Source organism: Salmo salar, chromosome 07 (assembly GCF_965601325.2).
Source record: "Salmo salar chromosome 07, fSalSal1, whole genome shotgun sequence".
Taxonomy (NCBI): Eukaryota; Metazoa; Chordata; class Actinopteri; order Salmoniformes; family Salmonidae; genus Salmo; species Salmo salar.
Window position 1 is genome coordinate 32,169,363 of NC_138297.1, and position 23,572 is coordinate 32,192,934.

The 23,572-nt window shown below is 42.0% G+C and overlaps 2 protein-coding genes across 3 annotated transcripts in view; one reads left to right on the forward strand and one right to left on the reverse strand.

Annotated features, from left to right (window-relative positions):
* The first annotated feature begins 194 nt into the window (after positions 1–194).
* LOC106609061 (ubiquitin carboxyl-terminal hydrolase 12) lies at positions 195–21,021 on the forward strand. Its single transcript, XM_014207437.3, has 10 exons — positions 195–564; positions 2,523–2,603; positions 4,409–4,548; positions 4,704–4,777; positions 4,886–5,139; positions 5,390–5,466; positions 5,690–5,773; positions 9,449–9,646; positions 9,870–9,948; positions 16,026–21,021. Exons 1-10 carry the CDS (start codon positions 517–519, stop codon positions 16,125–16,127), a joined length of 1,137 nt encoding a protein of 378 aa, XP_014062912.1. The 5' UTR covers positions 195–516; the 3' UTR covers positions 16,128–21,021.
* Positions 21,022–21,287: 266 nt separating this feature from the next.
* arhgap36 (Rho GTPase activating protein 36) overlaps positions 21,288–23,572 on the reverse strand; it is a 102,642-nt gene continuing 100,357 nt past the window's right edge. For both annotated transcript variants that reach the window (XM_014207436.3, XM_014207435.3), the window contains exon 13: positions 21,288–23,025. In XM_014207436.3, coding sequence (XP_014062911.1) covers positions 22,694–23,025 — 332 coding nt within the window. In that variant the 3' untranslated portion in view covers positions 21,288–22,693. The remainder of the gene's footprint in view (positions 23,026–23,572) is intronic.

The window sequence follows — 23,572 nt, forward strand, 5'->3', positions numbered from 1 at the left end:
CAAATGTTAACCAGGAAAAAAATAGGCACAACCCTCCCCTATACCCAATAAAAAAAAACGCACAACCCTCCCCTGTTTTGGACCACTTCTCCCCCCGAATAAATTGTGATCTGTCCCTAATCTAGTTCAATCAGGACAGTTCCACGTCTTTGACGGTTTTGCCTCTCTATGTCCATGCATTCTGAGATCTGCATTCTTGCATGACTGATCTATTAAACATCCTGAGAGTGAGTTGCATTGGCTACGATTTAGCCTGCTTTATTATCCGCGCAACGACCAGTCAATTATAATCCACCCAGTGCTAGTGCACAAACGTGCGTGCGCGTGTACTTTATCGGCGAGCCTCGTTCTCGCCACGAAACTGGCCTGAGAGGAAACAGTGCAGCGTCAGAGCCGTGCATCAACACTCCCTCATTCCCAAACTGGACGGTGCAAAAGGTCTCCCCTGAACTCCAACAGCCGCAGCGGCTGTCAACGTTTTCAAATTGGGGTTCGGTCCAATATGGCGACAGACGGATGGAAATACTGATGACAGTCCGAAAGATCGCCTCGATTTGTACGATGGTAAGGCAATTTTTTCGGTTTAAAAACCGTTATTTTCTATGCGATTAGCTAGTTGGCTAATGTTAGCTAACCTGTCGAACAGGACATGACTGAGGTTTTCCAGAAAGTTGGTTAGCTAGCTAGGCACATCTCTCTAGAGAAGCAAACATAGGTGGCTGTTATTGATGCGTTTAGTTGTTGGGTTTCAAGAAGGCAAAGTATCACTAGACAGCACGGTCTTTTGATATGGGTGGATCAACAGGGGTAGCTAACTTTAGCTAGTTAGCAAATAAGAGCCAGCTAACTAGTTAGCATATAGCCTAGCCACAAGCTAATGCTAGTTTTATCAATACCACAACGTGTTGACCGAGTTAGCTAAATTTAACGTTACTTGTCTAGCTAACTAACTTAGGTAGTTATGTTGCTTTCTCCGTCATCTTAGGCGTTTTATTTGATAGTATTTTATGCTAACGTTACTAACACTAGCTAGCGAAATCATATTGGTCAACCTTTAAACTTCAACTAGCTAGCTACATTAAGGTAACTGAAATATTAGCCAGCTACTGAATAGATGCTTGCCAGCAACATTTATCTGGCAAGTTAGCTACCTACATAGTGAGTTAGCTGTGCTCTGCTAATCTCGCTCTATATGTATTGTTTTCATATACCTCAAGGCAGCAAATTAAATGTGAAATCCGTTGCAGAGGTCAGTGCTTGTTAGCTAGCTAACGTTAGCTTGGGCTTCATTGGTTTGTTATGTAGCTATCAGCAGTAACTGAATTCTATGGATTAAAATAACGCTGGCTGTGTCATTCAATCATTCCTGGAGAGATTCTCCACCTGAAATGCAACTCAACCAATTTCCTCACCTGTCCCTCTGTCAAAACATCAAAGATGCCAGGGAACGTGCCACCCTGTGTGACATAATCTTACTCTCACGGTTCCCCACATTGACAAGTGACAGGTTATCTACTTCGCCTACCAGTCGCTGATAAAGAAATGCATTATCCGGTGACAGATTAAGTTTGAACCCGTATTTCATCCCCCTGCCGCTGCACCAAGCCTTATCAGACCAACAGCTAGTTGAGAAGAATGGCAGGGGTGTAATCATTATGGCGATTCTGTAACAAAGCATTTTGTCTGTTGCACAACCTTTTGCAACAGAGGCCTTTTACTCCAAACAGAGAACTTTTTGCGAGTTTATATTGGACAAATTCAGTTAGTTCTCTCCCAGTGGTGTGTGTGTGTGTGTGTGTGTGTGTGTGTGTGTGTGTGTGTGTGTGTGTGTGTGTGTGTGTGTTCAATGTATTCTTATTTGGTTATTAAACGGTAAACCTTTGCAAGACGTAATGAATGCACCCCAGTGTGTTTAAGCCCTGCTACTGCTAGTCATATTCATAGCCTTTGGTTTTCATTCACAGGGGTTAGCTAGTCAGTACACCGGCATCTTCTGTCTGCGTCTTGTAGATCGGTTGCATCGTATGGAAACATCACACATATGAGACAAGCACACCTTTTTAGTTATTTCAGTCAGCAGTGGTCATTCTTTTATGACAGAGCATCATAATAAATTCATAAATGGGTAGTCATGGATAAAGACTAGGAGGACCATGCCTTCTGTCCCAAGATGATACTGGACAGGTCTCGGGCAGACGGTGCACTTGATACCATGTAAAATCATTACATAACGATACGTACCAGACCCAGGGGTCAAATGGGATTGGTGCGGATACAGTCCAAGCAGTGTGTAGGGCAGGCCTTCAGTGAATCTAACTAGGCTATATCCCAATATTCATACTACATGAAAAGTTATTAGAGCATACTAAAAAGTATTCTAGTGTGGATATTATTGGCACTCTTGGCTAGAATACATGGCTGATGGTATGCACTCCCTTTGACTCTTACTGATTTGTAAGTCACTCTGGACGATAGATTGCCATTTAGCAGACACTATGTAAATGCAATACTTTACTTTCCAGGGCGCCAATGCCTCAGCTTTGGAGAAGGAGATCGGACCGGAACAGTTTCCAGTTAATGAACACTACTTTGGATTGGTCAACGTAAGTACCAACACCAACAATATAAACCATAGATGTTGGTCATGGTACAGTTGGAAGTTTACATACACCTTAGCCAAATACATTTAAACTCAGTTTTTCACAATTCCTGACATTTAATCCTAGTAAAAATTCCCTGTCTTAAGTTAGTTAAGATCACCACTTTATTTTAAGGATGTGAAATGTCAGCATAATAGAGAGAGTGATTTATTTCAGATTTAATTTTTTTCATCACATTCCCAGTGGGTCAGAAGTTTACATACACTCAATTAGTATTTGGTAGCATTGCCTTTAAATTGTTTAACTTAGGTCAAATGTTTCGGGTAGCCTTCCACAAGCTTCCAACACTAAGTTGGGTGAATTTTGGCCCATTACTCCTGACAGAGCTGGTGTAACTGAATCAGGTTTGTAGGCCTCCTTGCTCGCACATGCTTTTTCAGTTCTGCCCACAAGTTTTCTATAGGATTGAGGTCAGGGCTTTGTGATGGTCACTCCAATGCCTTGACTTGGTTGTCCTTAAGCCATTTTGCCACAACTTTGGAAGTATGCTTGGGGTCATTGTCCATTTGGAAGACCCATTTGCGACCAAGCTTTAACTTCCTCACTGATGTCTTGAGATGTTGCTTTAATATATCCACAAAATGTTCCTTCTCATGATGCCATCTATTTTGTGAAGTGCACCAGTCCCTCCTGCAGCAAAGCACCCCCACAACATGATGCTGCCACCCCCGTGCTTCACAGTTGGGATGGTGTTCTTTGGCTTGCAAGCTTCCCCCTTTTTCCTCCAAACATAACAATTATCATTATGGCCAAGCAGTTCCATTTTTGTTTCATCAGACCAGAGGACATTTCTCCAAAAAGTACGATCTTTGTCCCCATGTGCAGTTGCAAACTGTAGTCTGGCTTTTTTAAAGTGGTTTTGGAGCAGAGGCTTCTTCCTTGCTGAGCGGCGTTTCAGGTTATGTCGATATAGGACTTGTTTTACTGGGGCTATAGATACTTTTGTACCTGCTTCCTCCAGCATCTTCACAAGGTCCTTTGCTGCTGTTCTGGGATTGATTTGCACTTCTCGCACCAAAGTACGCTCATCTCTAGGAGACAGAACGAGCCTCCTTCCTGAGCGGTATGACCCCTGCATGGTCCCATGGTGTTTATACTTGCGTACTATTGTTTGTACAGATGAACAAACCTTCAGGCGTTTGGAAATTGCTCCCAAGGATGAACCAGACTTGTCGAGGTCTACAACTTATTTTCTGAGGTCTTCTGATTTCTTTTGATTGATGATGTCAAGCAAAGAGGCACTGAGTTTGAAGGTAGGCCTTGAAATACATCCACAGGTACACCCTCCAATTGACTCTAATGATGTCAATTAGCCTATCAGAAGCCATGTGGAATTGTCCATGCGGTTTAAAGGCACAGTCAACTGAGTGTATGTAAACAATTGTTGGAAAAATTACTTGTCATGCACAAAGTAGATGTCCTAACCGACTTGCCAAAACTAGTTTGTTAACAATACATTTGTGGAGTGGTTGAAAAACGAGTTTTAATGACTCCAACATAAGTGTATGTAAACTTTTGACTTCAACTGTAAGTTTCCCAGCATGCACCTGCACAAACACTATATATAACCATAGCTACAGTACCATGGTAGAGTAACATGGATTTTAGTGTTAGTGTGTTTGCTTTTGAGTTAAGATTGAATGACCTTTTTCCAACTATCGTAACACGAGACTTATCACATGCTCTCACACTTCTACCTCACCCTCCTCTCCTTTTGTCTTGTCTCCTCCCTCTCTCCTCTTCTCTAGTTTGGGAACACCTGCTACTGTAACTCGGTGCTGCAAGCCCTCTACTTCTGCCGTCCTTTTAGGGAGAAGGTCTTGGCCTACAAGGTCCAGCCCAGACGTAAAGAGTCCCTGCTCACCTGTCTGTCTGACCTCTTCAACAGGTAAAGGGGAGAGAATGTGCCCCACTTGTAGACTCTTGCATAAACACATGAAATTGTTCTTGGAACCAAAATTAGATCAGATATGGGAAAAGAAGTTACCATTGAAACTTTGTCACAATTTTCTTTAACTCATGGCAACATATCCTGTTCAACAGCATCGCTACACAAAAGAAGAAGGTCGGCGTCATCCCTCCCAAGAAGTTCATCTCCCGTCTGAGGAAGGAGAATGGTGAGAAGGATGGGAGGGGTGCAAAGGAGAATGGAGAAAATGTAGCGACTTTAGACAGCTCATTACTCTTCCTTCATCCCCTCTTTCTCTATCCTCTTCTCTCTCCAGAGCTGTTTGACAACTACATGCAGCAAGATGCCCATGAGTTCCTCAACTACCTCCTCAACACTATCGCTGACCTGCTCCAGGAGGAGAAGGGCCAGGAGCGACAGCAGAACGGAAAACTGGTACAGAACGGAGGAGGTGGGGGGAGCAGCGGGACAGGAGGAGGAGAGGAAGGGGAGAAGATACAGCAGACCTGGGTCCATGAGATCTTCCAGGGAACCCTGACCAACGAGACGCGTTGCCTCAACTGTGAAGCTGTAAGTGGAGGGAGATCCAAGATGGAGGCTGTTAATGGGGAGATGAATGGGCCGGAGAGCAGTAATGGATGCCGGGCTGTGTTAGTTTCTCGACACTATTGTAATGGTAAAGGCAGATTCAAAATGGAGACTGTCATTGGTTTATAAATGAAGGAGAGGAATGGGGCCTGGAGCTGTAATTTATGCCAGTTTCCTATTACTGAACAGTCTTTAAACAGAGGTAGATGTCACCAATGTTGTGCTTGTCCAGGTGAGCAGTAAAGATGAGGACTTCCTGGACCTGTCTGTCGACGTGGAGCAGAACACCTCCATCACGCACTGTCTTAGGTAGGTGTGTGTGTACTGCCAGAGAGAGAGAGCCACTGTGAGGATAGAGAGGAAAATATAAATGAATGAATGGATGGAGGAAAAACTGAAGAGTTCAGTAGGCCCAAATAAGAGGAAGCGTTATGAAAAAGTCCCAAGTCATACATATGCCAAATGACATCACTTTGTGGATGCTCCAGAACTCATCTGTGTGTGTGTGTGTCTTCTTCTTTTCTCTCCACAGGGGTTTCAGCAACACCGAGACACTATGTAGTGAATACAAGTACTACTGTGAACAGTGTCGGAGTAAACAGGAGGCACAGAAAAGGTGAGCTGGCTGGTCTCTGTGAAAAACGTGGCCAAAAAGTGCATTTAAATGGCAGTTGGCGCAAACATACAGTAAGTAGGTGATTAGTAGACAGGATCGAAGCTTGCCGGTCATACACCTAAAGAGGTTTAAATACTAACATTAAAGGCCCAGTGCAGTCAAAAAAACATGATTACCTGTGTTTTAATGTTTCCCCACTGAGGTTGGAATAATACTTTGTGAAAATTATAATGCTTTTTTAGTTTAACCTCTCTAGGGTATGTGGGATGAAATCGTCCCACCTAGTCAACAGCCAGTGGAATCGAGTGGCGCGATATTCAAATACCTTAGAAATGCTATTACTTCAATTTCTCAAATATATGACTATTTTACACCATTTTAAAGACAAGACTCTCGTTAATCTAACCACATTGTCCGATTTCAAAAAGGCTTTACAACGAAAGCAAAACATTAGATTATGTCAGGAGAGTACCCAGCCAGAAATAATCACACACCCATTTTTCAAGCTAGCATATAATGTCACAAAAACCAAAACCACAGCTAAATGCAGCACTAACCTTTGATGATCTTCATCAGATGACACTCCTAGGACATTGTTATACAATACATGCATGTTTTGTTCAATCAAGTTCATATTTATATCAAAAACCAGCTTTTTACATTAGCATGTGACGTTCAGAACTAGCAAACATACCAAAAACTTCCAGTGAATTTACTAAATTACTCACGATAAACGTTCACAAAAAACATAATTATTTTAAGAATTATAGATACAGAACTCCTTTATGTAATCGCGGTGTCAGATTTTAAAATAGCTTTTCGGCAAAAGCACATTTTGCAATATTCTGAGTAGATAGCTCGCCATCACGGGCTAGCTAATTTGACACCCACCAAGTTTGGCGTTCACTAAACTCAGAATTACTATAAGAAAAATGTGATTACCTTTGCTGTTCTTCGTCAGAATGCACTCCCAGGACTTCTACTTCATCCACAAATGTTGTTTTGGTTCAAAATAATCCATAGTTATGTTCAAATATCCTCTGTTTTTGTTCTTGCGTTCAAGACACTATCCGAACGGTGACGTGCGGATGCGTATCGTGACAAAAAATTAGCGATAATATTCCGACCGGGAGACGTCTTTTTCGTTCAAAGACTGAAAATGTAAAATGGTCTCTTCACGTGCACACGTGCGCCCGTCTCATTGTTCTCAGATCGACCACTATCCAAATGCGCTACTGTTTTTCAGCCAGGGGCTGCAAAGTCATCATTCAATGTTGTACAGAATCTTCTCAGGTTTTGGCCTGCCATATGAGATCTGTTATACACAGACACCATTCAAACAGTTTTAGAAACTTTAGGGTGTTTTCTATCCAAATCAAAGAATTATATGCATATTCTAGTTTCTGGGCAGTAGTAATAACCAGATTTAATCGGGTACGTTTTTTATCCAGATGTGAAAATACTGCCCCCTACCCTAGAGGTTAAGAGCTGTTTGGGGAAAAAACACCTGAAATTTCAGCCTGTTTTGGTGAGAGGGAGTTTTTCCATTCCATGTTGACATCACCATGTGGTAAATTAGTTAATAGCCCAATAAGAAAGATTATACAACTCATTGTTTGGATGCTGATTGGACAAGCAGCGTTCCAAGCCGTGCTCTATTGGCCGTCACAGGCACGCTATGTCTGCTAACAGTTCCATCTGAAAATTATCACTCAGCCGCCATAAGAATATCATGTTGCTGTCCGAATCATCTCTTGTATTTATCACACATTATTTTCCCCTTCCTTCCATCCTAGCATTTAGTTTGCTACAGCGAGGTTAATATAAGTCTCCCTGTCTAGACTTGGAAACAATCCTTCACTTTTGAGTGTCGATCTCTGTACCATACAGTGAGGGAAAAAAGTATTTGATCCCCTGCTGATTTTGTACGTTTGCCCACTGACAAAGAAATGATCAGTCCATAATTTTAATGGTAGGTTTATTTGAACAGTGAGAGGAGCACACTCTTAAAGGGAGTGCTCCTAATCTCAGCTTGTTACCTATATAAAAGACACCTGTCCACAGAAGCAATCAATCAATCAGATTCCAAACTCTCCACCATGGCCAAGACCAAAGAGCTCTCCAAGGATGTCAGGGACAAGATTGTAGACCTATACAAGGCTGGAATGGGCTACAAGACCATCGCCAAGCAGCTTGGTGAGAAGGTGACAACAGTTGGTGCGATTATTCGCAAATGGAAGAAACACAAAAGAACTGTCAATCTCCCTCGGCCTGGGGCTCCATGCAAGATCTCACCTCGTGGAGTTGCAATGATCATGAGAACGGTGAGGAATCAGCCCAGAACTACACGGGAGGATCTTGTCAATGATCTCAAGGCAGCTGGGACCATAGTCACCAAGAAAACAATTGGTAACACACTACGCCGTGAAGAACTGAAATCCTGCAGTGCCCGCAAGGTCCCCCTGCTCAAGAAAGCACATAAACATGCCCGTCTGAAGTTTGCCAATGAACATCTGAATGATTCAGAGGACAACTGGGTGAAAGTGTTGTGGTCAGATGAGACCAAAATGGAGCTCTTTGGCATCAACTCAACTCGCCGTGTTTGGAGGAGGAGGAATGCTGCCTATGACCCCAAGAACACCATCCCCACCGTCAAACATGGAGGTGGAAACATTATGCTTTGGGAGTTTTTTTGCTAACGGGACAGGCCAACTTCACCGCATCAAAGGGACGATGGACGAGGCCATGTACCGTCAAATCTTGGGTGAGAACCTCCTTCACTCAGCTAGGGCATTGAAAATGGGTCGTGGATGGGTATTCCAGCATGACAATGACCCAAAACACACGGCCAAGGCAACAAAGGAGTGGCTCAAGAAGAAGCACATTAAGGTCCTGGAGTGGCCTAGCCAGTCTCCAGACCTTAATCCCATAGAAAATCTGTGGAGGGAGCTGAAGGTTCGAGTTGCCAAACGTCAGCCTCGAAACCTTAATGACTTGGAGAAGATCTGCAAAGAGGAGTGGGACAAAATCCCTCCTGAGATGTGTGTAAACCTGGTGACCAACTACAAGAAACGTCTGACCTCTGTGTTTGCCAACAAGGGGTTTGCCACCAAGTACTAAGTCATGTTTTGCAGAGGGGTCAAATACTTATTTCCCTCATTAAAATGCAAATCATTTTCTAACATTTTTGACATGCGTTTTTCTGGTTGTTTTTGATGTTATTCTGTCTCTCACTGTTCAGATTAACCTACCATTAAAATTATAGACTGATCATTTCTTTGTCAGTGGGAAAACGTACAAAATCGGCAGGGGATCAAATACTTTTTTCCCTCACTGTACATGGAGAGTGAATGGTCCCCAGACAAGATGAGACAACATTGTTTGAGCCAGGCAAAATCACGCATCATCATCATCATCATCATGGACATATCCAAGTAAATGACGCTGTCGCTTCGGGCTGAACATCGCCATTTACCTGTGACTGTATTCATGATACAGCACTGCCTCTTGTGCCTTATTGCTTAAGTGTTCCAAACCTCTCTGCCTATAAAAGCTAATTTTCTTTTACCCAGAAATGATTTGTTATTGAGATTTAAAAAACGGCTGCGTTGGATCTTTTAACCCTACTCCTTCCCTCTCTATATCATATATTATTATGTTCTTTATTATTATTAGGATGCGTGTTAAGAAGCTCCCTATGATCCTGGCGTTACACCTGAAGAGGTTTAAATACATGGACCAGTTGCATCGCTACACCAAGTTGTCCTATCGCGTCGTCTTCCCCCTGGAGCTCCGCCTCTTCAACACCTCAGGAGACGCCACCAACCCCGACCGCATGTACGACCTGGTCGCCGTGGTCGTCCACTGTGGAAGGTAAAGGGAGAGGGAGAGACTGTGTGTGTGGTCGCTCGCTCAGATTGTGCCAGAGATCTGTGTGTGGGTCTATTTTTAGACTGTTTATCTCTCGCTCTCCCCTTGTCTGTCACCTTTTCAATATTTCTCTGTTTCTGTCCATCTCTCTTCTCTCCTGCTCAGCATAGTATTTTAGTTGTACCTCCTGTCTATAACGTGTGTATGTATGTTCCTCTCTCTCCAGTGGTCCAAACCGTGGTCATTACATCACCATAGTGAAGAGTCATGGATTCTGGCTCTTGTTTGATGACGACATAGTAGAGGTAAGGAGAGTTTGTCTATACTCTTATTTTCTAGTGATATCTCTTTATATTCTAAGGGTTGTTTTCCTTCAATGAGTCTATATTCCGTATGTTCAAAGAGAAGAGTGAGATGCTGATCGGATGTGGTACATGGGACCCTCAAACACGCAAGCTGTGTTTTCAAAGACAGTTTTTAGTTGTAAATATGGTATGAAAGCTGGAGGCTGGCAAAACAGAGGCTAAATTAACTGTAGGTACTCGCAAATTCCCAATAAATGTCTCCAACGGCGCCTCCAATAATGACCTGTTGTCAACAAATGACACTATCTATTTTTATGGTATAAACTAGTAGTTTGATTCTACTCACTCATTCACAGCATCCATAGAGACCCATCAGAGACCTTTTCCAAGCTGCATTCCAGTGCATCCCCCTACTACATACCAGACCTGGGTTCAAATATGATTTGCAATCATTTTAAATATTTGTATCTGTGCTCAATTGAACTTGCCTGGCACAATATAACCAATAGAATACTCGGAAGGAGTGTAAACACCAAACATCTGGCACTCCAGGCAAGCTAGAGCAAACGCTAAAAGTATTTGAACCCAGGTTTGATCCCTACTTGCTTCCAATGTTGTCTGGAATTCCATCCTTGCTCCGCTTCGGTCGACCCAGATAGCTCCAGGTGGCTGTGTTCATAATGTGGAATCTTTATGAATAGGGAGCGGGAGACAGACTGGAAATATCAGTTTTCGATAAGTTAGTAGAATGAGCCGAAGGGGTGGGGGGGGTAGTCGTCGTTGTCTTTCTGTCCGTGTATGGTAGTCTAGCTTTCTCTGTCCTCTCTCTCACACTCACCATAATCAACCTGCTTTTCTCAGGTAATGAGAATGCATTAAAACATGGCATAGCACACACTATGAAATACTTGAAAGTCGAGTAGGCCTACTGCGTCTGGTGAAATGCTTTCAGTCCAGGTCACGTTCAGGAAATGAGTCCGCACAGTAGTAGTACATGGCTCTGTTTCAAATGTACCCACAGTGTAGAGGTATGTTATAGCAATCGAGGGGCCTGCTTTTTCCACTTCGGGTAGACACTTTCCATAGGCACAGATCTAGAATCAGCATACACTCAGTTTACCCAGCGTAAACATTAGAGTGAAACAATGCAAAACTGATCGTTGATCAGTGTCTAGGGTTTTTCCGCTATGGAAAGAGTCCCATTGTAACATCTGGTGGATGAGCAGAACCTGGCTGAGTGATGAAGTTTCCACTGGGCTTGGAAAGACACTGGTCTCAGATCAGCTGTGGGTTTACCTTGTAATGGTTAAAGGGGTAGTTAGACATTTTGGCAGTTAAGCCCTTTATTTTCTACTTACCCATAGTCAGTCTAGATGTCCAGTCATGAGCTTATACTAGTTACAATGGCTCCAGAAAATACCTTGAAACTGCACATGGAGACATTTAAAAGGGTATCCATGAGCTAATCTGACTAGGCAAGTAGAAAAATTGCCAAAATGTCAAATTATCCCATTTACACTAGAACTGCTGGGCCTCAATGGAGCCCCTTCAAGCCAATCATTCTGACTGCAACATTCTAACAGTATAATTAATACATTTAATTTGGGGAGGTGCATCTTTCCCTTTCAAGACTATTCGATACGTATCTAGATACTTCGGCTCCGATGTGATATAGGAACGATATGTTTTACTTTTGAAACGATTTGGTTTGATTGGAGAACGAATCGATGCGATACGATTTGATGCACTAACATTTCTTGCATAAGCACGTTCATTTTCCTTTCTCTACTGAGAAAATATATAAACCCAACATGCAACAATTTCAGTCAATTGAAATGCATTTATTAGACCACTAATCAATGGATTTCACATGACTGTGCAGGGTCGCAGCCATGGGTGAGCCTGGGAAGGCATAGGCGCACCCACTTGGGATCCAGGCCCAGTCAATCAGAATGAGGTTTTTTTCCCCCAAAAAAGGCTTTATGACGGACAGAAACACTTCTCAGTTTAATCAGCTGTTTGGGTGGCTGGTCTCAGACGATCCCGCAGGTGAGGAACCTGGTTCTTGCGGTCTTGGGCTTGCGTGGTTACATGTGGTCTGCGGTCGTGAGGCCGGTTGGACGTACTGCCAAATTCTCTAAAACTGCCAAATTCTCTAAAACAACGTAGCTTATGGTAGAGAAATGAACATTCACTTCTCTGGCAACAGCTCTCAACATTCCTGCGGTCAGCATGACAATTGTATGCTCCCTCAACTTGAGACATCAGCACATTTTAGGGTGGCCTTTTATTGTCCCTAGCACAAGGTGCACCTGTGTAATGATCATGCTGTTTCAATAAGCTTCTTCATATGCCACACCGGTGGATGGATTATCTTGGCAAAGGAGAAATGCTTACTAACAGGGATGTTAACAATTGTGTGCACAAAATCTAAGCGAAATAAGCTTTTTGTGCGTATGGAACATTTCTGGGATATTTTATTTCAGCTCACGAATCATGGGACCAACACTTTACATGTTGCATCTAATATTTTTGGTCAGTGTAAAAATCTGATGTATCCCATGAGCTGGGCCTCTGAGCTGGATCTATCTGAGCTTACTATTTTGTGGATATGTCTGAGCTTGTTGAATGCCTATGGTGTATGTACCATGTAGGAACCTGATGTGGGCCCTAAAGGAGACTAGGTAGCCATCTACCACCCCACTATAGTGTTATAGGGTATACTACCCTATCAAGCAAAAAGGCAGTAACTAATAATTTGGTCAAAAGTGCGCTATGTCATTTTTGCTACATTAAATACATGCTAATCATGTGGACAAGTATCAGGCCTCTATTGTGTTTTGGAGACAATGAAGGTCATGTTAGCAGTAACTGCATTAAGTTGCTGTGAAACCAAGGTAAATAAAATCAATTTTTCTCAGTTCCACGCTTATGAGCAGCAAATTTGACAGACTGACTTGTTGGGACGGTGGCATCCTATGACTGTGCCATGTTGAAAGTCACTGAGCTCTTCAGTAAGGCTGTTCTACCGCCAATGCTTGTCTATGGAGATTGTGCTCTATTTCATACACCTGTCAGCAACGGGTGTGACTGAATTCGTCGAATCCACTCATTTGAAGGGTTATACACAGTTTTGTGTGTGTGTATATTGTGAATCGCCCCAAAAAACATCAATTTTTATGCCATTTACCCCAGCCCTACCTGGATTGTACAATATTTGTCCGTTATTCTTTTTTTAAATTCTTCAAGTTGGTTGTTGATCATTGATAGACAGCCATTTTCAAGATGCTTTAAGTCAACTGTAACTAGGCCACTCGGGAACATTCAAAGTCGTCTTGGTAAGCAACTCCAGTATAAATTTGGCCTTGCGTTTTTAGGTTATTGTCCTGCAGAAAGATGAATGTGTCTGTTGGAAAGCAGACCAGGTTTTCCTCTAGGATTTTGACTGTGCTTAGCTCAAATTCTGTATCTTTTTTTATCTCAAACTCCCTAGTCCTTGCAGATGACAAGCATACCCATAATGTAATGCATCCACCACCATGCTTGAAAATATGAACACAATAGCGTTTTCATTAGTTTGGTACTGTAGGCTATGTAAAAAATAAATAAACGCATTCAAGGGCATATGTCTTGGAATGTGGTAACAGCAACCAAATGTGATATACACCAACCACCAAGACGCACGGTCAAATATTATTAGTATCCTACACATTTATAAGCGCCAAGTGTGCTTGATAAATAGTGAAAATCAGCACAAAATCAATAATTGCATAGAAATGTCGAATTGACAGCAGTCAAAACTATTCAATTGTTGTCAGCTCGTGCTTTCATGGTGTGCGTCTACTAGGGTTACAAATCTCCGGGAACTTTCAAGAAATTCTGGTTTTCCCGAAATTCTGGTTGGAAGATTTGCGGAATAAGCAGGAAATCCGGAATCCTATTGTAAGTTCCAGGAATTTTGCAACTGTAGCGTCTTCATGCAATGGCATCAGTTGGAGCATATCCGTGTCACATAAACAAACAAACAAACAAAAAATGTGAGTGCGTTGCTGATGTAGGTTTTTTTTGCTTGATTTGTCGGGCCTGCTCTCTGTGGTAATCAACCTGTAGCATTGTCACCAGCTTGTTCTATCCAAATGGTGCCATGCCCTCTTCTGTCCCTGCATCGCAGTTTCATTTGGTGGTGGCGTCGGTCGGTCAGGCTAAGGCTCAGAATCAGAAGAATAATCATCAGATGTCATGATTCATTTCTTCGCTGCCACGCGGCAGCATGTGCATCTGTTTGTCTTCGTCTTCTTGCCATTGTAAATGATGCACGTTCTCGCTGTGTACTCACAAGTAGGCCAGTGTAGACCAATACGATTCAGTGGACTGTTATGTTGGGCCCTATTAAAATCTGCGTTGTGGACAGAATCCAGACATTTTAAAGCAGGGTTCAACAATATAAAGACATTTATTGGAGTTGTTAAAAAATGTATTAATATGCCTAAATTTGATAAGACATTAACAAAATGCATCAGTGATCTCATATTTTCCTTTAACTTTCTTTAGAGGTAATGCAGGAATGCCCGGGTCTCTGTGTGTGCGTTTGTCTAGCACTTTTTGTGTAGCGTCTTCTGGTAAATGGAAAGGCTTTCCTAAAAAACCTTCTCATTTTAAATGTTAACTACAAAGTAGCTAGTGCCTACTTGATATCATGATGGTTTGCGTCAATGCAGTGGCGATTTGTTTAGTAAACTCTGCAATCACGTGTATGCTACGGAAACACCACTAATCAAAGAGTCTCTTGCTGGTGTGCAGTTAAATTAAAGGATGTCTACACTCGTAAATGAAAAGTTTAGGTTTATTTTTTTTCCCAGACCTCAAAAGTGTTCTCCTTGTGTGGTTTAAGCATTGTTGAGGATTTAAAACATCCAATTTGGTTGTTTTTTTTCCATTAAAAATGTTTTTTTTGTTGTTGAGGGAGTAAACCTTAAAAAAAAACAGGGATAACGGAAACCTGGAGAAAACAGCACTTAGGGAAAAAAATAATGGAATTAGGCAAAAAATACAACTGATTTTAATAGGGACCTAGATATAGCATACATGCGATTATAATTAGAACACATCAATACAAAAGAATGGGCCTCCCTCTTATTCATTCCCAATTGGTGTTTACATAATTTGGCATTGTTTTTTCCTCTCACTCATCAACTCACACATTCTCCCCCATCATACTTTAACTTCATTTATTTAATCTGTTATACTGTATGTGTAAAAATGTTTAGGTTAAGTTTCAAGGCAGTTATCAACTGGGCACAGCACCTTCAACTGCCGGGAGAAGGAGGGGTGACGGGGAAACATTCAAAAAAATGACATTCCTCCTAAAACTGATTTTATAACTCCATTTCTGTTAGTGTTATTAAGATTCTAACGACAATATGTTATATAGACTTATTTACGAAAAGTCAAGGAAGGAGGGGGCCATACCTTTTAAAAATGGCAGTGATAATTGTTTTAAATTCATGAGCAGTCAAATTACTGCTTTAGCGGTTCTAGTGTTAAGGTTGGGGTTTGGAGAAGGTAAGCTGATCCTAGATCTGTAGCGAAGGGGGAACTTGGAATGGGAGGGCATAGAAGAGTAGACATGGCTGCTGTGGGTTTGTTTTGAATTTCTTCTCTTCCTCCTCTCGCACGCAGTCCACTCCAATTTCAGTTTCCAGGAGAAAGGGAGAGGTACCTTTTTCTCCTGGAAACTGACATTGGAATGAACTGCAAGTAAACATTGTTGCCTCACTACTCTACCCTCACAACTGGTAGATGCACTACTGATATATTCTCTTTCCTCTGAGGGGATCCACCTTTGTTCTACCACAAAGATATATTCTTACAGATTTCCAAAATGTGTATGACACAGAACACAGTAAAAAGATAGGGCTCTGGCCAAAAGTAGCGCACTATATGGTGAACTCTGTCGCTATATGTTTGTGTCGTGACAGACACAAACATTTGCGATTTGGTTCTGCGATTTATATGGGGAATAGTAGGCTGTCATTTTGCGATTCGGCCTAACCTTAAACTCTTCTCCTCCTTTATAGAAAATCGATGCCCAGGCGATCGAGGAGTTCTACGGTCTAACGTCTGACATTTCTAAGAACTCTGAGTCAGGTTACATCCTATTCTACCAGTCCCGGGACTGAACCAGCAAATGGCAGCGGCCCAAGGCTGAAACGGGCCATTGGGATTGGGACTCAGCATAGAGGGGAGGGGCTTGGGCAGCCACAGGCCCTGCCTAGCCCACCACCTGTTTTTTTAAATATTCAGGCTTTACAGCGGGAGCTGTGGAGCGCCGAGCGGATGCTTGGAGGAGGATCTTCAGCAGACACGAGCCAACGATGCCCGAGCAACTGATCAGTTGATATGACATCGTAGAACGAAGAGCAGGTACCGGGGATTATGTTTCGTCATCCCCCCCCCCCTCTCTCTCCTCCTTTTCATCATCGTCTTTTTTGGGGGTTTGACAGCAGATTAGCAATATATGCTGTGTTAGCTTGGCTAGCTCTCTGCTTACACGGTGTGCCGTTACTGATGTGGCACCATTACTGGTGTGTCATCAATTATTGGTGTCGTTGTCATATTTAGTGCCACTCAGAGGGGCTGAACAGGATTTGGGATTGATGAAAAGTGGAGCTGCCATTTCCTGAATGTTCTCAATACTTTGTTGCCAGTTGTTGTTGTTAGTTTGGAGAATGGGGTGGAGAGTTGCGTTTGGTCCCTTTGCAGCTCACCGGGCCAGATCTGGCAGTGCTTTATTATATCATGGTTCAGATGCTGAAAGCTGCACATCTATATTACCATCTGTTTTAAAGGGACACACATATATGCTCTCTAACTTCCCCCTCTGGCTACAACAGCAAACTACACCACCAACTACAAATAACCTGCCAACCAGATGTTTATCTTATATCCGTCTCCTAAGCAAGCAAGTATCTCATTGGTATCAATGGCTGTGCTTCAAATGACAGCATATTCCCTATGTACTGCAGTCTATAAGTAGAGCACTATATATGGAGTAGGCTGTCATTTGGGACATAGCCCAGCCATCCTCTTTGTCGTCTTTAACGCTTTATAAACCTGATTGGCTGCTGCAACATTAAGCTCCTCTTCCTGTCACCTGATATGAACCTTCCAATCAGAGCCTGAAGTATACAAGCGTTTCCTGTTCATTTTTTGGACCGTACAAGTAAACCAAACATAGCGGTTGTTTGGTTTATAATATTAAGTATGTGCTACACTGCCAGTTGGGGTAATAAACTTAACTTCACTCTTTTTAAAAGGCTTTGTCCCAATATCTATTCTAGCACAATACCAAGTATGCAGTCCCAATACATTCTAAGTAATACGCTGGTGTAGGTATTGGAACAGTGCCTGTACTCTCAACAGAAAGATACATTGATTAAGGCCCACTATTTATAAAACGTCTGAGCAGGAGTGCTGACCTAGGATCAGTTTAGCCTTTTAAATCTGATCCTAGATCAGCACTCCTACTCTGAGAAGCTTTATGAATAAAGGCCCTGATCCATAGCTCTGACATGGGAGGTGTTTATGTTAGCTAGGCCCAGAGTGGGACCTGTATTAAGTTGAATGTAAGACTGTCTGCCGTTTTGAAATATACAGTACGAAACTGGCTGCTTATTGGTTGGCCCATACTTAGGGCCAGTTTTTACCAATCCTGGCCAGTACTAGATATATTAATAATGGCACCCGATTCTCTAACACACTGTGCTATTTTTGACCAGGTCTCCTAGGGATTCAGCTGTAGTCTATGACTAGGGCCCAGAGTTTTTTCTTAAATCTCAAACACACCCCACCAGTTGGAGACCTAGGCACCCTATTCACTACATAGTGCACTACCTTTGTCCAGAGCCCTAGTGGGTATAGAGTGCCATCTTGTGTTTTTAGGCTATACTCTGCAACCATATATTAATTCATATTTTAACGCATAAACCATTCCTTTATGTGTACTGAAATCTAACTAAGACATGCTGCTTGTTTTTAGGGTTAACTAATTATGAATATGAGGTTGACATTGGTGAAGGACTAAAACGAAACCTTTTTACGTTGTGTATAGAGTTGCAAAACTCCGGTAACTTCCCCAAAATTCCAAGGTCTTCCGGAAAATCCCGTCTGGAGGATTCGCAGAAATCAAGAAGGAATAAGCTGGAAATCTGGAGATCCTAGGAATTTGTGGAAAATTACCGGAGTTTTGCAAACCCTAACTAAACAGATATTGAAGGGCAATTCAACCACGTTTTCATTATCTTCAGCACAATACCATTGTTTACCTATGTGAAAAATGCGCATTTCTACGTTTTGTAGGAAAAAATATAAAGTTAAGTTCTACCCAATGACATCATTAAAAGTTAAAACGGTGATTTCCTAACTCTTGAGATTTGCAGTGAAGTGGGGAGCAAGAAAATACCCTCCCTCTGGCAAATCAAAATATTTGTAACATGCTTGTTTTCCAACAATACAGAGAGGAGAAAAAGGAGAACCTGATAGAAAAATAATAACATGAGGAATAAATACACAATGAGTAACGATAACTTGGTACCAGTACCGAGGCCAGAAAGTCTTTGCAGGTTTTGAGAAAAATAAAAAATGTTGTACTTTAATCCTACCCTGTGCTATCACAGAGAAGCGTCCCCCCCCCCCCCCCCCCCCCTTGTCTTTTTAACCAGAGATCATGGAAATGTGCTGTTTTTTTGCATATGTTGACACTGTTATGATGTTGGAGATATGAGGTTGAAAAGTGGAGGAATTGCCCTTTTAATGTTAGATTGTGTGACTTGCTACTCTACTTAGAACGTGTTTGGATTGTGGGAGAGCTAAACGCATTAATGATTGAACTTTGGCTATTACGATCTAGAGTATTTACCTAGTACACTCTTCTAGCCTCTAGGGTTCACGCTCACTGGCTGAGTCCCAAATGGAACCCTGTATCTTTTGTAGTGCACTACTTTTCACCAGAGCCCATAGGGAATAGGGTGCCATTTGGGACGCACACTCTGTCTACCCTGTCTGTCTGCGTCTCTGTACTCCCTAACCTTTGGTGTGTGTGTAGTAGGTGAGTGAAGTGAGGCGTGGCATACCAGAGGTGTGTGTGTGTATATATATATATATATAAACAGTGGTTTGACCCCTTTTTTAATTCGGTTTGTTTGGGGTTGCTGCTGACAGTGCAGCTTGCGCACACACACACAGCCAATTCTCACGCTTTGGTTGACTTGTGTTTGAAGTGAGTGATCGCGAGCACACGCCGCAGGACACAGTACAGAGAAACAGGAAATGGTGTTTAGATCTAGCAGCTTTCTATGTAACTAACAAACTACACTGGTCTGCAATGCGTCCCGTTTTGCTTCCTGGGTGCGTTATCAATAGTCTTAACGTGGCTTCCTCGCCTTGTCTCCTTTCCTTCATCTGCAGTGACGTGTAAAACCTGGGTAGGGGACAGCAACATTTTCTATCCATTTCTAGGTATTTAGGTTAACCAGTCCAGTTCTTTTCACCTAAGTGTAGATCATTGGTAGTTACTAATATTTCAGAGGGAGACACTTTAGTAAAACAAAATCACTGGGCGAGCCACATATCCATCAGAGAATGGGGGTAGGGGGTGGTCACAAAGTCAAATTGTACATTATATTAAATTGATCTATACATGATATTTAAGATACTATTAACAGACCAATCTATTTGATTCTCGATTTTTGGACACTTGGGAGGTATCAGAAACAAATGCATCAGGAAGGTATTGGAAAGTTCAGGGATGATCATCAAACAATGCTATAAGATCATTTGTGGAGAATCAATTCATTTCCCTCAATTATTCTGTGCAGATTCATCACTCTCCCTTCTAACAAGCCCTGCACAGCTTTGTAGGCGGTAATCACTCTAACCGTTCAAAATCGACAGCAAAATTTGTAGGAACAACAATTTCACGATGCGCTAGAAACTATTTTTGCTGCTCTGTATGTCCCAGCCGCTAATAAGGTTGTTCACGTAACCAATGACTATGACTGGTTTAGGTGAAGGAAAGGACATGAGGATAGGTGATGGAGAGGAGGCTGTTCTTTTTCTTCTAAAGAAATTCTGTTTAAGTACTGACACGTACCTGTGTGTCCCAAATGGCACCCCATTCCCTATGTGTTGTACTACATAGGGAAAAGGGCACAATTTGGGACGCATACACCACCATACTTCCATAAACTTGATGAGGGGTAGTGATGGTTTAGAAGACACGGGTGGGAACAACACAAATTAAAACTAGGGTCTGAAGTTATTTTTTTATTTTAAGTATAATTATTAACTTTCCTAGATGTTCACTTTTTTTATATATATTTTACTAATTTAGACCTACCATTCTTGTGTAGGCAGCTGCGATGAATGGGGTTGTGATTTATTTTGGGTTATATTTGAGAGAATGTTTGTGTCCCAAATGTCACCCTATTCCCTATGTAGTGCACTACTTTTGACCAGGGCCCATGGGGCTGTCAAAAGTAGTGCCCTATATAGGGAATAGGGTGCTGTTCAAAAGTAGTGCACTACATAGGTAATAGGGTGTCATTTGGGATGGAGACATTGCAAATGTGTAAATATAAAGATGTTGTTATTGGAGTATAATTAATTAATTAATTAATGAATTGCTTGCTTGAAATAAGAGGTCTATACGATTGATCATATTCATTTACGACCAGGAAGTTTTTCCTGATCAAGAAAAATCCCTGGTCTTAGAAACATTACCTGGGGTGGTAATTTCATTTCAATCCCAGTCAACTAAACTTGCCATGGGGGATTTGTCCACAAGATGTCCATTTCACTTCTTTTAACTCGCCAAGAATGTAATAGGAATTGAACCCGGCACTGCTCTTATGTGTAAAGTGATTTAAGTTGAAGTGCACTTTGAGAAGGGGAGGAGTGTTTATTGGGGTGCAGAGTGAGATGTCGCGGCCCGGATGCAGTGAAAAATTGTATGTTTGGGAAAAAGAATGTTTTGGTCTCAACTTTCTCCAATAAATAACTGGTTTAAAGGAAAAAGTCTCTTTCTCTCTGTATGTGTGCGCTGGTTCTGTTACATTTTCGACATTTACAGAACTTTACTGGTAAAGCTGATGCTTTGTTTCCATCAGGGGTTGCTGCTGTTCTACACAGTCATGTCTTTTCCATAAGTAGATGACATTCCAAAAACACAGAATTTCCCCAAACATTACACAAGATTCTTCTTGCTTCAGAATCAACAACCCTGTTTTGTGTTTCTAAATCTGTTTTACCCCCCCACTGGATTCAATAAAGGATAACGAAGCAACAATTGTACATTTAATTCAGATCACATACATAGATGCATTCCAAGATACAAGAAACACCTGTAAGAAAATAGACAGTTTGAAATCTAGCTACACCTTGAGGGGATATTGCTTGCTTGTTTACAAAGTATAGAAAAGTATTGCCAAGAAAAATTATCTCTAATGGTACAAGAATTAAGTAGAGATTCATATTTACAGGATAGCAAGCACCTCATGGAACAAGTCTTTTGTTGGATGTCAATACTGCAATTCAATAAGGTCCAGAACAAATACAGAGACTGGATGCACACAAGCCTACCTATTTTTATATAAATACAAAAAACAGACAATACTGCATTTACGTGGTAGGGACAGGTTTACTGTAAGAAGTTGTCTCAATCCTCAGCCCAATTGAATTCTCAGTTCTCGAATATATATGTCTTCCCTGTGGCTCAGTTGGTAGAGCATGGTGTTTGCAACGCCAGGGTTGTGGGTTCGATTCCCACGGGGGGCCAGTACAAAAAAAAAAATGCATGAAATGTATGCATTCACTACTAAGTCACTCTGGATAAGAGCGTCTGCTAAAATGACAAATGTAAAACAAATATGGGCTCTAATGGCCACATTGTCCCTGGTAGTAATTACAATAGTCCTGTGAAGCGTGGTAAGTTCCAAACAGAAACGATGTATAGGCGCTACATGTGGTACCCCCCCTTTACCAGAAGATGAAGCAAACGCATTGCACGATTATATACTTCTCTGTACATATGAAAAATGTCACCTTGTCATGGCAACCAATGTTTCAAACCCAATATATGAGATTTGAAAAAGCACTTGGGATTGAATTAATTTCCCGATTGCGCCGACACGTGAATGCAGTCTCCGCTAGCATGGGAACGTTGTCTTTAAATGTCAATCGCGCTGCAACGCAGAACTTTACGAATTGAATCGAGCCCATAGTCTTCACGGTTTAAAACACGGATGTATTTACAGAGTGTTGCCCGTCGTTTCCATAAAACTTTAAGTGTTCAGTTAGCCAACAGAGGGTTCAGAATATAGATGATCATAAAGGATACATCCACTGATGTTTTTTTTTCTGGCTGTTTGGATGGAGCTCAGCGTAGCATCACGAGAGATCATGGATAATTTGAGGGATAGAGGGGAAGGGGACAGGCTCTATAGTAAAAAATATAAGTTCACACGTTACAACAATGCGTGTGCGCCGTCTACGTTTGCACTTGTACGAATACGTATAAAACACTACTCTATACCAGTGTCCCTCAACATGGTCCAACCACCTCCCAGCCACCCAGAAATGACAATAGGGCAGACCAGACAAAGGCATGGTGGGCCAGTCCGACCATTTCTAGTCCCAATCCATCCTGCACCCCCCCCCCCCCCCCCCCCCCCCCCAGTGTTCTATCCTGTCATACCATGGTCTCAGACCCTGAGCCCTTGCCTGTGAAGAAGTCCCAAAAATGACTTGTATGACTAGGAGAGGGTTTCTCTTTCTCCTCCTGGGGTGTCTGCCTCACCCAGATGCTGTTTTCCCCCTGTCCTCCCAGGCTGGAGCATGAGGCAGCCCCCAGGTTGAAGCTCAGACCTTCGCCCAGCGGAGCCCTCCGTTCCTGGGCATGGTGTTGGCTGTCCTCTGGGTGGACTCTGGAGCTACTGGAGGGCTGGGCCAGGCTCAGTAGGTTGTGGTGGGAGTGGAACTGTCTCATCTGACCAATGGACTTGGACGGGGTCTCGTTGGAACCTGGTGAGGGAGAGATTTTATTTTATTAGGATCTCTTTTAGTCCTGAATTGGACTAATCTTCCAAGAGTCCTTAATATAATACGATCACATTTTCACATAACACACTGTTACAGACATAAGACACTGACATATTGACCAGATAAATACTCTAAACAGTCTGAAAATATAGATTGATTCCTTCATCTACCATAGTCCTGCACAACCTTCCAATTTATTATATTTAAATGGTTCTAAAGTATTTATTGAGGTTTCTGGTTTGCTCAGATAAATGATTCAATTTCATTATTGCTCTGAATCGAAATGTTCTTTTGCCTATTTTTCTTTCATGTCTAACACAGCTGGTGGACAATCTATTCCTAGTATTTACTGAATGACTGTCTCTTACCAACTGAATACTCTTGTGAATGGAGTTTGGCTGTTTTAAATGGTGTACATTGTGTAATAAAATAACCATTTTTTTCTCTCCAATTATTTTGTTGATGAATTACCACCCAAGAGCATTGTGCATGACTACAACAGAATAAATCATATCTCTACCTAAAAACA

What these genes read in the sequence shown, in the direction of transcription:
- LOC106609061 (XM_014207437.3), top strand. Translation starts at nt 517, where the DNA reads ATGGAAATACTGATGACAGTCCGAAAGATCGCCTCGATTTGTACGATG. An exon ending in CCGTCTGAGGAAGGAGAATG is followed by an intron (nt 4,778 to 4,885) that starts GTGAGAAGGATG and finishes TTCTCTCTCCAG; the next exon opens with AGCTGTTTGACAACTACATG. An exon ending in TCCATCACGCACTGTCTTAG is followed by an intron (nt 5,467 to 5,689) that starts GTAGGTGTGTGT and finishes TTCTCTCCACAG; the next exon opens with GGGTTTCAGCAACACCGAGA.